The sequence below is a fragment of the Pavona decussata genome, unplaced genomic scaffold, assembly GCF_977016875.1.
Source record: "Pavona decussata unplaced genomic scaffold, jaPavDecu1.1 SCAFFOLD_223, whole genome shotgun sequence".
Classification (NCBI taxonomy): Eukaryota; Metazoa; Cnidaria; class Anthozoa; order Scleractinia; family Agariciidae; genus Pavona; species Pavona decussata.
Window position 1 is genome coordinate 4,008,192 of NW_028145628.1, and position 13,467 is coordinate 4,021,658.

Genomic DNA, 13,467 nt, shown 5'->3' on the forward strand with positions numbered 1-13,467 from the left:
GTATGGTGGAGTGTTAATTGTCGTTATCGTTATTGTAACTTGTTGTTGTTGTTGTTGTTGCGATGTTTCAGTTTGCTCTAAATTATGTCATATTTTATGTTTCAAACTGAATAACAGTGCTCAGTTTATTGTGGTGTTGGTGACAAGACGCGTGACGTATGGTGCAGTACTAAAAACGGAGCAAGAGTCCCGGATGAATACTGCGCCAGCGAACGTAAGCCCAGGACACAGCGGTCCTGCAACAAGAAACGTCGGTGCGGTGGGTGGGAGATCGGCCTGTGGAGCGAGGTAAGACCAACTGTTTAGAAAAGGGTTAATGTGTTCAGATTTAAGCAGGGATGTATTTTATTAAGGAGGCCTTATTTTAGTTTCGGAATTTTTTCTGGATCATTCCGCTTGATCGTTTTAAGGAGAACATTTCTATTTGTTTTGTTAGTGTTCAGCAACTTGTGGAGAGGGAACAAAAGACCGAGCCATCAGATGTCTTCACGCGTTAGAGTACAAGGTTGATACGTTTTGTGACCGTAACACGCGACCATTAGATAAACAGCCATGTAACAAAAGAAGATGCCCAGCTCTTCCTAATCAATACCAGTGGCAGACTTCGACATGGACTGAGGTATGATGTCAACACATCCCTGTTAAGTGAAACACAGTACGGGATTACACTGGGGAATGGAATGAAAATATGTTTATTAGGTGCCGTGAGGACTACTGTCCTACTAGTTCCCCAGTCATCCTAGCCCAGGAAATGTGGGTTGCCGATGCCAAAGAAAATCTTTGACCTCGGCGGGATTTGAACCCACGACCTCTTGAGTAGATCACCAGCGCTCTCACCAAATGAGCTACGAGGTTAGCTGGCAACTGGCCGTGGGTATTAAGGCATAATGCACTGGGAATGTTGACATAAATGTATCGTTCACCCAGATGATCGTGTAACGTGTGGTGATTAAAAATTTTAAAACGTTGTCTGGTTAAAAATTGAAAAGACATGAACTTTCGACAACCGTCCTGTTGTCTTCAACGGATGAAATATGAAGAGAATATGAAACGAGGACTAATAAATACATAAAATATGCAAAACGGGTGATAAGTGTGAAAAACATTATTTGTTAAGAAGAATAAGATTAGGGAGTGGGCATGAGTTATTGTCAGCGTCAACAGTTTTCGCGGTATTCTAGGACTCAAGGGTCTTAAGGTGGCGATAATTCGACTTGTTAATGATTGAGGTATTCTCAAAGTCAATCTTGTGGTTTTGGACCAAGCCTGATAGCCACATTAGAACTTTTGGCACACATTTTTACGTTTCTAACATGTTCCTTTTTCCTGGTGCTAAACGACCTTCTAGTTTCACCAGCGAAATACACTGAACGAATAAACGATCAAGAAAATAAAACGCGTGGAAAATAGTTCTTTCCTACTCCGTCGTACTTTCTTATTCACGTCCCCACTAACTCCACAACACCCTACCTGACTGTATGCAGGCCTTCTGTCAAAGTCACTCATTGACGTGTTAACTCACACAACAATTACCTCAAAAGAACAAGCAACCTCTGACTTGGCTCATCCATTCAATTGGAATGGGCGTAGGCTGCTCACTTAACCTTACGTACCTTACTCTTGACCGTAATGTATGTAGTACGTGAAATGAGTAGCCGGGTCACTAACCTTTTTGTCTCACTTTCTAATTTTAGTGTTCTAGTTCTTGTGGTTACGGCCAGAAGTCACGTGACGTATGGTGTGTCGACTTGTCTGCAAGTAAAGTCAGCGACACGCTGTGTAACCCCGCCTCCAGACCAGAAAATGCTTCTGTGTGCTATGGGTCCAAATGTCCAGCCAAGTGGAAACACGGTGACTGGTCAGTGGTAAGTGATGAAGCCCTAACCTCTTTAGTTTCCAGACTCAGGTTATTGGAGATGAGACTGTAGCTAAAGACAACAAGATAGTAGGTTATGGTTAGCTCTTCCCTGGCTACTTTCGCAAGCACAGAGAAGTTTTCTTTCAAGATTAATCTGAAGGCTAAGTTTTGTCGAAATTGTCATTTTATCTGGGACACAACAACTGATTTGGCTTTGTTTTGGTTTAAGAATACTTCGGCGTCCAAAAGGATGTCATGGATTTTTTGTGTAACAAATATTTCCATACTTCATGGAGCGCTAAGTTATATCCCAATCCCAAAACTAAAAGCTAATGTCGTTTTTCAAAGGGAGACGGGAATCTTTTTTTTCTTCGAAATTAACATCCTTGTTCTTTACATTAACGTTGGTGTGTCTCTGCGCCCACAGTGCTCTAGAACTTGTGCACACGGTTATCAGTACAGGATAGTGGAGTGTGTTGGTGGCACGGGGTGTGACAAGAGAACGAAGCCTCCCGTATGGCGGCCGTGTAACATGGGAAAGTGCGGTGGATTTCTGTTCTGGCGAGTAGGGCCCTGGTCTCAGGTAATGCAATATAGAGCGATTACATTTGTTGGTAAAAACAAAAACTTACTACTCTGGTCGAACACAACAGACGAAAACAAAGCCATGAACCAATCCGAAATCGAAGAATATGGGCAGGTTATGATTCGTTTTGGTTTGGTTTGCCTTAGGATAAGAAGGTTGCTTTGCCAACCGATCAAAGAGCACTGCGAAGCAACACCAAAGCCAATTTGAAATCACTCTCTTCATTCTCTTGCTAAACAAGCTAACAACCAAAGAAAATGGTGGATGTGAAAAATTTACGATGGACCAGTTACCCTTCTGTAATGAGGACTTCTGCTCAGGATTTAGAAATGTCAGTCAATTTGACCAACAACAGTTCCCTGGTCTACTCTCGCATAAGTAACTTTCACAACCCTCTCCCAACTTACCTCGTAGTTCATCCTGTTACAGCGCTAGAGGATCTTAACACAGAGGTCTTGAGTTTGAATCTTGCCTAGATCAAAGATTTCCGTCTGTTACATTGTAGGTTTCCATCACTTGCTAAGGCTTACGTCAACCAATTTTATTCTCCTAGTGCTCTGTTACTTGTGGCCAAGGTATCATGAGAAGAGCTGTCAAGTGCTTGGCTAGAAACGGAACTTACCTTGGTGACGAATACTGCACAACGCCTACATCAAGCAAACCGGACCCATCACGTGTGTGTCAAATGAATGCATGTGAGTTTTGCAGCACATTAATATAGGCACTCAATACGTGCGCACGCTATTGTAGTGTTGATAACTGGGCAAGTGTGGTGTTGATTTCAAGAGGAATACAAAATCCTGTTGCGCATTGAAAACAGTATTTTTGGTAGCTTGCATTCCTTATTTGTTTATTTATTTATTTACTTATTTATTTATTTATTTATTTATTTATTTATTGTTACCTTTTTTATTGTTTGCAATACATACACTGACCATGGTGTGCATTTATTGAAATATTCGTTGGTGTTTCAATACAAAACTTTTATTCCGTTGAGTGCTGGAAAGAATGCTCTTTGTCGGGCTTCCAGATTTAGATCTATGTTTTATTATATGTTTTCCAAATTGTATTATATTTGTAATTTATTCATATATACCTAAGCCTTATTACTCCTATTTTCCATATTGTATGACATATTGTATCTTTAACACGGCTCTCTAAAAGAGCATTTTTATGAAAGTTATTCCGTGTGTAAATAAATAAAGATGATGATAATGACGATCAAAGCATGTGAACCTTTGGCCGCACAGGTTAATAAGATGTTCCTTGTTTTATTTTAAGGTCCGCCCACAACTTGTAAAGAAGTCCAGTTAATCAGCGGATTGCAAGCTGATGGCGAACAAACCTTAATAATTCAAGGAAAGGAACTTCAGGTAAACTACGCTGAGCATCGCTATCTATACGATGGCTTAAAATTCATTCGTTGTTCCTTTACAAACAACAGTGTAACCCTAAATCGAAAAACCGCTATACTGAGAAGACAATTTTCAATAATTCTTCTGCTAATGTGCCTTAAACCTATTCGTAAATGAAGACTTTGCAAGGTTTAATCACTATGTCTACTGTATTTCTATCAGGTGTATTGTCACGCAATGATGTCCGAAGAGCCTAAGGAGTATATTACACTCAAAACAGGTCCTACTGATAACTTCGCAGAAATTTACCCTAAAAGGTAAGTCGTATTTTTGCGTAAAGTAGAGTTTTAGCTTGTATCGAAAGGCTTTATCCTTGGCCTCTGCCTACCATATAATATTGGATTTTTTAAGGAATAAATATTTTTCTTTTTTCAGGTTGCGGAATGCTTGGAGTTGTCCGTTTAATGGTTCGCACTTTGAAGAATGTGACTGTGAGGATGAAGATTATAAGGTGTCAGGTGGCTCTTACTTCACAAAAATCAGATTAGATTTGACATCTATGCGAATTATTGGTAAGTCGCCCCAAACACTACAAACAATTTGTTATTATGCCTAGAGAAACTGTGAGAGGACCTAACTTGTTGGAATAGCCCGGGAGACGTACGAAGCTTTGCCAAAAAAAAATGCTCGCTTTCAGGGCTATTAAGTTGATAAGCATCAAGTGAATTGACGTAATGTACGCTTTTTTGTAAGGTCAAAACTATAAGAACATACTAGGCACGTATCAAGACTAACACTTTCTTGAGAACGTTGTTGTTTCATTTGTTATAACAATGATTCCCGGCTGAGGACGAGGAGGCAGCACGGCATCGATTATTTCTTTAACTAGGAATTGACTTTTTTGCCAAACTGGTGCTAGTTTGTTCTTCTGTACGCATTTAAATTCGTTTTAATGGCCTTGTATTTGTGCCAAAATGTTTAGGTATCGAATAGTTGTAATCTTCAAAGTGTGTTTCGTTACCTTTCAGCGGAGGATAAAACGTTTGCATCAACAAGAGGTCTCAATCCGCCACCATACGGGACAGCGGGGGATTGCTACAGCGCTCAAGGAAATTGTCCACAGGTGAGAATTGCACACTTTACACTTACACTTTATTATTATTAACACTCTGTCATTTACATAAGGTTTAGTTCCGCCCGCAAACAGCAGGTTCTAGTCGAGGCGGGTGGAGATAAGTAGTACAGCAGTCAGTGATAAATTACGTAAATAAAAAACATGTACAAACGTATATAATGAATTTACAAAATCAACCACTTGTAACAAGTAAATTCAGCTGATAAACTAAACTAAATAAGATTTTCAGTATATAAATGAAACTGTGTGTCCGTCCGAAAGATCACTATTTTTTGAAGCAGTATATATGGGCGGTTCATCATAATCGTCCTCGGCCTCTAATAACGAGAATAACATGTCATTGATATGTTTTTCCAAAGAACTCTTGGGGAGTTGACGAAGTTTATTGCAAATGAAATTCCAAAGCTTAGCACCGTACCTAGCAAAAGAACCTTGGTTTTGGAATGACTCAGTCTCGATGGGTTATTATAAAAAAGAAAACCTGGTCTCATGATTATGCTTTTCATTGTCTTTAATGAAAATATTTGTAATGTTAGTGGAAACAGTTAAACATGAGACGTCGAACATTATTGAGGAGACTCTTTTAACGTATAACATATTTAAAGGGAGGATTTTTGAGGAGGTAAATAAAGGCACCGCATGCGCTCTGGGTTCAGAGAAATACATCAACCGAAGAGCACGTTTTTGTGGCACGAGGATTTTTTGTAGATGGGATTTGGCAGCTTGGACCCAAGCAGCCAAACCATAGGACAGATAGGGCAGTATCAAAGAACGGTAAATACTTCATAGAGTTGTAAAAGGGACGAGGTGCCTAAGACGGGCAATTACTTTAATAATTCTACTTATTTTAAGTTACATTGTCAATGTGGTATTTCCAGCTCAAATGACTGTCCAGTAAGACACCTAGAATTTTTACATGATTCTTACACTCAAGGGAAGCAAGAAAGTGACTACTATTATCAAACATTTAAATATTGACCGAATGGTCCATCTTACGTCGGTAAGGACGAAACATAACAAAGTCTGATTTTGTAACATTTAATGTTGGCTTATTTGCATTGAGCCAATCCGAGACTTTTAAAACTAGTTCGTTATTGAACGTTTCTTCAAGAGACTTAACATTTTTTTCGGCATACAACAAACTTGTGTCATCTGCAAAAAGGTAAAACGAAAATTTCGCTGAAGAGTTGTGAAAATCATTAATATAAATCAGAAATAAGAAAGGGCTTAGAACAGAGCCTTGCGGACACCACACGAGATCTTACTAATGGTGGATAAGTTAGAATCTACTTCAGTCACTTGTGAACGGCCAAGAAGGTACGAAAAAAAAACAGTCATTAATGATGCCCCTGATACCATAGTGATTAAGCTTTTTTTTAGCAAGATTGAATGACTGACGGTATCGAAGGCCTTTTTTAAATCTAAAAAGATGCCACAAGTAAATAATTTTAGGTCCATATTGTCTTGCATGATATCAACAATGTCAATAACAGCGTGTTGAGTCAAGTCTTGGTTGAGTGGAATGCTTTTCACGAAAGCCATACTGTGATTTAACAAGGGTGTCGTTTTTGTAAAAAATAGCCCGTGATTTTTTCTTTTTGTCGTTGATAAGGCTATTTATGCCATTCCAGGTGTTCTTCATGTTATTCAGATTGTCAGCAAAGAATGCTTGATAATAATTCTTGTTACTCAACCTAGTAAGAGCAGAAATTTTATTTCTATAGAGTTTATATTGTGAAAAATCCCCTGATTGAAAAAGAGAATTCAGTTTTCACTTTGATAGATTTTTTTGAGGCCATTGGTTATGCATGTTTTTTAAACTGCTTTATCTTGCGTTTTGAGAGAGTTTTCAAAGGAACGTGTATCTCGACGAGACCAGACAGTGTGCAAAACCAGAAAAATCTCTTCGCTTTTGCTTTCTCAACAACTGTAAAAAATGGTCGCTGAGACAATATTGCCACTGGTGATATTAGCATCAACATTGTTAGTCAAAATATTGTCGATTAAGGTGGCAGAGCTGTTATGTACACATGTTGGTTTATCAATAGTTGCAATAAAAGAATAAGTAAAAATTCCTGACCATTGCAGGAGCTTTCGGCGTGGAGGAGATTTATGTTGAAGTCGCCCATAATATGAACTGATTTGTTTGAAGCTATTAGTTTCTCAAGAGTGTCGTAAAAATATTCTTGGAACCTTTGCGGAGAATTATGCTGTCTATAATTATATAATACCACAAATGATGTTGCTTTTTTGTGAGGATTGGATTTCAATCCATAGCGCCTAGAAGGCCTCATTAGATGTTTTTTCAATAACTGTAAACTTCAGAGATTTATTAATGTACAAACCAACACCTCTGAGACGAGAGGTGTCGGAGTGTACTCAAAAATATATCCGGGTATGTTGGATTAAAATCCAATTTTTTTTCCGTTGGCGTTAGTTTTATTTTACCACGTTTCTGTAAATGGCCGGCAAAAATCGCGCCATTTTTTCAACCAACGAGAAGCAAAACTAAAACCAATTGTTATTTGCCTGAAGTTTTCTTTTCCGCTTTCGACACCGGTAAATATATTTGCTTCGAGTTGTGATTGGTTACTTATACTATTACTTTTGTTTTACTTATAGAAACTCAAATCACTCTTGGTAGGCTGAAGTGTTTTGACACCAAAAAAACAGAGCACAAATTTTAAACTTTTTTATTTTATTTTTTCAGGGTCGTTTTAGTATCAATTTAAAAGCAACTGGCATCAGATTAATCTCCAAAGTAATGTGGGGATCAACTGGGCTGGCGTATTCTCAAATTATCTATAGATATCCGGTGAGTATGTTCGAGTCAGTACATTTTATTGATCTTGTATATTCCGCTCTGTGTTGTTTTTCAGCAGAAAACGTGCTTTGTTTCGTTGTTAAATTCATTACTGTTTTACTGCAGGAGGGCCTTCAAGTTATAGGTAAATGTGGAGGGTTGTGCGGCACCTGCAGCCCTGAAGAAGATGTAGGGCTACAAGTTCAACTTGTGGAAGGTAATTTATGTCTCATTAGCAGACTCCAATCTCTTAAGATTTACTCCCTGGGTACAAGAAGTTTTAATTTCCTGCGCGCATGGTGAAGGATCCTAATGGGCCGAAGACCGACGCAACGAGCGGTGAAAACTCAACTAGGATGCATGGCCTTAGTTCCCTCGAGTCTCCTGGGCCGGGTTGTTCGAGAGCCCATTAACGCTAATCCACGATTAAAAGTTAACCGAGGTTTTCATCTCGCTCGTTAAAAATGACTTTAAAGGCTCATTTTAAGTTAATGGTAAAGAAAAGTTTAAGGCAAGACTTAGGGACAAAAATCGTTTGGACGAATCCTTATGGATTAGTAAATATACTCCAATCAAAGTTCACGTTAACCCAGGATTAGCTTAATCGGGCTTTGAACAACTGGGCCCTGTAGCTCAGTAGTAGGTCATCCGAACTTGTAATCGGAAGGTCATGAGTTCGGCTGTTGTTGGAAGAACTCTGATTTTCCTTGACTGAATAATTCATCATCCTCAATACTTAAGATATATCTTAACTTGGCAGTGCTTTGTGAATCTGGCTTCAGGTCTAACCCTAACCTTAAACCTCTCCCTCGCGCCGCGCGTTTCTCGCGCGCCCAATTTTCCCCTCTCCCTTCCCCATTCTAGCGCCTCCCACGCAGGCTACAACTATTGGAAAATTATACAAATAGGGTCAAATTCCGAGGAAAACTAAGGGGCGGGGGGGGGGGGGGGAGAAACGGGTAAGCTACGCCCCATAATTATCTTAAACAACACCCAATATGTGGTTTGGTTGTTAAGCTTGCTGATCTTGCATAAATGTTCTTTTTCAGATGCCACCTGAGGATTGAGAATAATTTAGTCTGTTTTATAATAGGTGTACATATTTCTGTTCATAGGCTTTTTAGAATTTATTCCATTTAAAGGTAAAATATTTTCATTTCATTCGGACAATCTGTCATCTTAAAAGTTATATGGAAGTATTTATTGTTTATTGCAAATGTTTGTAAAAGATTTAACACGGAAGAGACAAACGACACGAAACTGGATGCACGCAGATTAAATTGCATCATGATTTGTATTTTGCGTTTCGTTTTATATCTTTCTGTTACATGTAGTGGCCGTTGTAGGACGTTTCATTTTTAAAAGGTCATTGTCGACGTCTTAAACATGCGTGAATATGCTTGCTTAGTATGAAGAGTAACCTTGTCCCCAGAGCTGCCCTAGGGACGAGATTGGAGTAAGAGTGAACGCGTCTTGAAATATTGACGGAATAGATTAAGGCTGATCTAATTATGACACGTAAAGAGAACAGAGTTAAGGCTGATCCTTCGTCTCAAAATGATGTGTTATGGGAGTAGATATTTTGATATAAAAATGGTTTTTGAACTTAACAAGAAAGAGATAAAATGCCAACCGCTGATGCCGCGCCAACAGCAAACGAAATTGGCTTTAATTTAAGTTTTTTGGAAAGGATGTCGATTCGTTGAGTCAAAAGATGTCACCCGACTTGTTTTGCTGAGTCCGACACTGTGTTATCTCTTAATATCGATTGGTTGCTAAAATTGAGCTTGGATTTTCTTCTTGCGGGTTGGCGGCAAACTTAGCTTGGCACAAGAGAAAGCGTAAAATATTAACGGAATACAACGTAATATATCATTTGTGTTTGTTAGTCATACGTGGACTACAGAAAACTAATTTAAATTAAGAACTTTTGAAGGTGTGGCAAAATTAAATAAGATTAAAATAAACAAGTCGATACAATAATTATTAGGCCATGTTCTTTTCAAGTTTTCCTTAAAACGGTCAAGACTTACACTTTAGTATAGCGAGATATGGCTGTTTTGTAATAAATTCATAATGTCCTATTTTAAACACGAATTTGCATTTAAATTATAATGGTAAAAGAAAATTTAATATAGAGGGTATTACACGACGGCGCGAAGATATGAATTACATTTTCAAGTGGTAAAATATTGTTTTTCTTGTTAGTTTGGTAATTACTTCTACTTTTTCGAAATACAAAGAGCGTTCGCCAACACAATTATTTTCATTATTTTTTTTAATGGATTGAAAAAGTACTTACTAGCAATGCTAACATTAATGAAATATGTAGATTATTTAAGAGTTAGTTCGCCTACTCGCAGCCGAAAGTATTTTCGTTAGGACAAGTTGCTTTTCTAAGAGGATCAGTTATTTGAAGTGTGTTACAAAAAGAAACTGCAGTTAATAGCTAATATTATTGCTTTCTTGTCGGATTACAGTTCATTTCAGTTCTAATCTACATTATTGCAAATCTAAAATTTTATAACGATTTTTAATTGAGTGTCGTAAGAGCAACGCCGAAATACTTATCCTTGCCAATCACACCAGACGTGAACAACGCGATAAGCCAACCAGAATTCAAACTAAATACATTTGACCGGCGTCATACGCGGAAAAACGCGCCAACCTTATTGGTTGAGAAAGTGGCGCGCGTCGTGCTAACCCATCACAGAGTGTGGTACAGCAAAACCAATGCGACACTCATCGCTCTAATTACCGCCTTTTTCACGTGTAGTTGTTGTTTCTTCACTAGTCTAGATGCCTGAATAACCAACAAAAGATAATTATCGCAAAAGTTGTACATATTTCAACGAGCTGATTTCAATGAGCTGCATTGAAAGATTTCTATATTTATTATTAGCCTAATGAAAGAAATTTTTATTTTACATTAAAAAGCGAATGACATTTTACACAACGCCTGATTTTTGTAATGCAGTCATATAGCAAGAATGTCTATCATAAATGTTATTAAGTATCAAAAATGTCTTAATGCAAATACGGTAGGTGATATTAAACCACAAAGAGAATGTAGAGATTTATATATACATTTATACATACAGTTGAAATTTATTTATTTAAACTAGCTCGCCTCGTTTTGGTGACTAGTGTGCCTGTACAGAGTTTAAATATATCATATGAAAATAAAAGTTAAAGTTGAAATTTATCTGATGAAGTGTTTGTTTGAGCTGAATTACCCACTGGGTTGAATGTTCAAGTTAATTTCAAAAGGCTATTTTCATGATGGGGTCATTTGACTACAACTACCAGAATTCATTTTATTTTCCTTTTCAAATTCAAATTTTGTAATACCATTGGAGAGCAAAGAACAATAGCTCTAATTAGCATGAGAAAACAAAAAACTGAAGGATTCTGGTGGTTGTAGTCAAATGACGCCATAGTGAAAATGTCCTATTTGTCCTTCATCTCTAAATCGTATTGCCATTATACCGTTATTGTTACCGTATTACTGTTCGTTTACTCCAACCGTGAACACTTATTCATTTTCAGAACTTTTCAGAAGCAGCCAATAAACAGACATTTTCGCACTCCAGAAACTGTCAAGCTCACTGTTTATAGCAAACCCCATTGCCCAGCTATTAGGCAAGCCAGTTTGCGGATGACACAAACCTTATATAGTCAGTTGAAAACGCGGTATCAATCGTTATTGATTTTGGTTGTATCTCGGGTCTTAGCCTAAACAAAGAGAAAACAAAGGCAATGTGGCTTGGAGAAAGTGCTAATAATAGAAATACACCGCTCCAACTGAAATGGGTTAACGGGCCGACGAGGTTCCTAGACTTTATTTTATCTTATGACCTCTTATGACAAAAAAGGAAATGACCATCAAAATTTTGTCATTGATATAAAATGCAAAAAATTACCATCCAATCTAGACATATGGAGTTCCCGTGATTTAACTTTGTTTGGCGGAGTATTAATTATTCAATCACTTGGAATATCGCCACTTGTTTATATACCGAGGAAGAAACAGGTGAGAAAAGATGCGATAAAACCGTTCAGAGTGATGAGAACAGTTGGATATCGATCTCCAAGTCGGTCAAAACAAACTGTAAAGAAATGAAATTGAGAAAGTTACAATTTAAATTTTTACACAGGACGGTGGTGACAAGGACAGAACTTTTAAGATTTGGAATCAAAGCAGATGGCGAGTGTTTATACTGTGGAGATCTCGACTCCATTGATCACACATTCATTCATTGCCATTTCACCAAACTTTTCTCTGAGAAGGTTGTCCAGTATTTTAATGACACAAACGGCCCTACGTTTGCTCCAAGCACGGAAGCGACACTCTTTGGAAATCTCAATAGCCCTACATCATTGAACAAAAAATTCAACTACACACTTTTATTTAATATACAGTATTACATTTATAAGAAAATGTTGAACGAAGAAGCACTCCTCCTCCAAGATTTTATTAATAGAGTGAATCCTAAATATGTTCTGGAAAAGTTGACTGTATAGAGAAGACGCCTCATCCTTCCACGTGTAATTCTTTTTTTCTTTTTTCTTTTTTTTTTTTAATATTAATTTATTGGCGCGTAATGTGTTCTACTGTCCCTGTGGTATTTATATTATTACTTTGTTACTCAATAAATACGTAAGATCTATAATTCCTGTACCCTTGGTAACTGCTAACGAACTGTTACCGTTATGTAAATTTAATTGTTGTATCGCACTGGTAAATGACAGCCAACCAAAGCAATTTCTAACGCACATTATTAAAGTTTGTACTAAAGTTTCACACCCAAAATTGAAGCATTGTTGACTGGTTTCAAAAGTTTCCTCTTCTTCTTGTTTTCCGTATTGAGCTTCGTTACTGATTTCTTCACAATCACCTTCCTACCATCGCCAAAGCTGAACCCAGGAGTCCTCGAACTTCCTTGAACGGGAATAGACCGACCAGGGGTGGTCCCGGGTCGAGAAATACCATGCTGTCGCGATTGGACTGGGTCCTCGTCGGATGAAGAAATAGAACTTTTGGAATGTGGCTTATTGAGCACTTTAGGACGCTTGCTTAGCAAAGGATGATTTTCTGATCCGTTTGGTTTGAGAATCGATGAAGCTGTCCTCTTCATTTTGTCAGGCTTTTTCAATCCTTGAGACGTTATATTTTTTACTTCTTTCAAGATCTTGCGCTCCTCTGCTGGATCTGTCAGCAGATGCAGTGACGGGTCTAAATTAATCAAATGAGAAAAAACAAATTTATCAACTTAGTCAGAGAATAGGCTTTAAATGAAGAATGTTTCATCTAACAGCTTAAATTCTATATAAACGTGTGTAGAAGTTCTAAGTGAATTTTGGGAGCGTGCCGGATTAAACCTTAAAGTATAGACCTTATTAAAAATGAAAGCCATTTTAAAATTCTTTAGTCTGCATCCAAATTTAACAACTCTCATTACTTGACACACAATACAGTACTAAACACTACTTACACTATTCACGATAATTACAGTACTGTACTTACAATACTTACAATATATGCTTACGATATTTGCAGTACTAACAATTGCACACCTTACAATACAAACAACCTTTACAAGTTTTACAATGCTCACAATACTTTGATTGCCTAATTATGCATTGTATAGATCGCAAAAACATAATAATAATAATAATAATAATAATAATAATAATAATAATAATAATTAATATTTGTATGGCGCAAAT

General features: G+C 37.5%; 1 protein-coding gene across 1 annotated transcript in view; it reads left to right on the plus strand.

Moving 5' to 3' along the window:
- LOC146459257 (A disintegrin and metalloproteinase with thrombospondin motifs 9-like) overlaps positions 1-12,486 on the plus strand; it is a 70,975-nt gene extending 58,489 nt beyond the window's left edge. The window contains exons 53-64 of the mRNA XM_085089806.1: positions 118-288; positions 437-619; positions 1,695-1,865; positions 2,286-2,441; positions 2,998-3,139; positions 3,726-3,817; positions 4,022-4,116; positions 4,235-4,371; positions 4,828-4,922; positions 7,645-7,749; positions 7,864-7,954; positions 8,787-12,486. Coding sequence (XP_084945932.1) covers positions 118-288; positions 437-619; positions 1,695-1,865; positions 2,286-2,441; positions 2,998-3,139; positions 3,726-3,817; positions 4,022-4,116; positions 4,235-4,371; positions 4,828-4,922; positions 7,645-7,749; positions 7,864-7,954; positions 8,787-8,797 — 1,449 coding nt within the window. The 3' untranslated portion in view covers positions 8,798-12,486. The remainder of the gene's footprint in view (positions 1-117; positions 289-436; positions 620-1,694; positions 1,866-2,285; positions 2,442-2,997; positions 3,140-3,725; positions 3,818-4,021; positions 4,117-4,234; positions 4,372-4,827; positions 4,923-7,644; positions 7,750-7,863; positions 7,955-8,786) is intronic.
- The last annotated feature ends 981 nt before the right edge of the window (positions 12,487-13,467 follow it).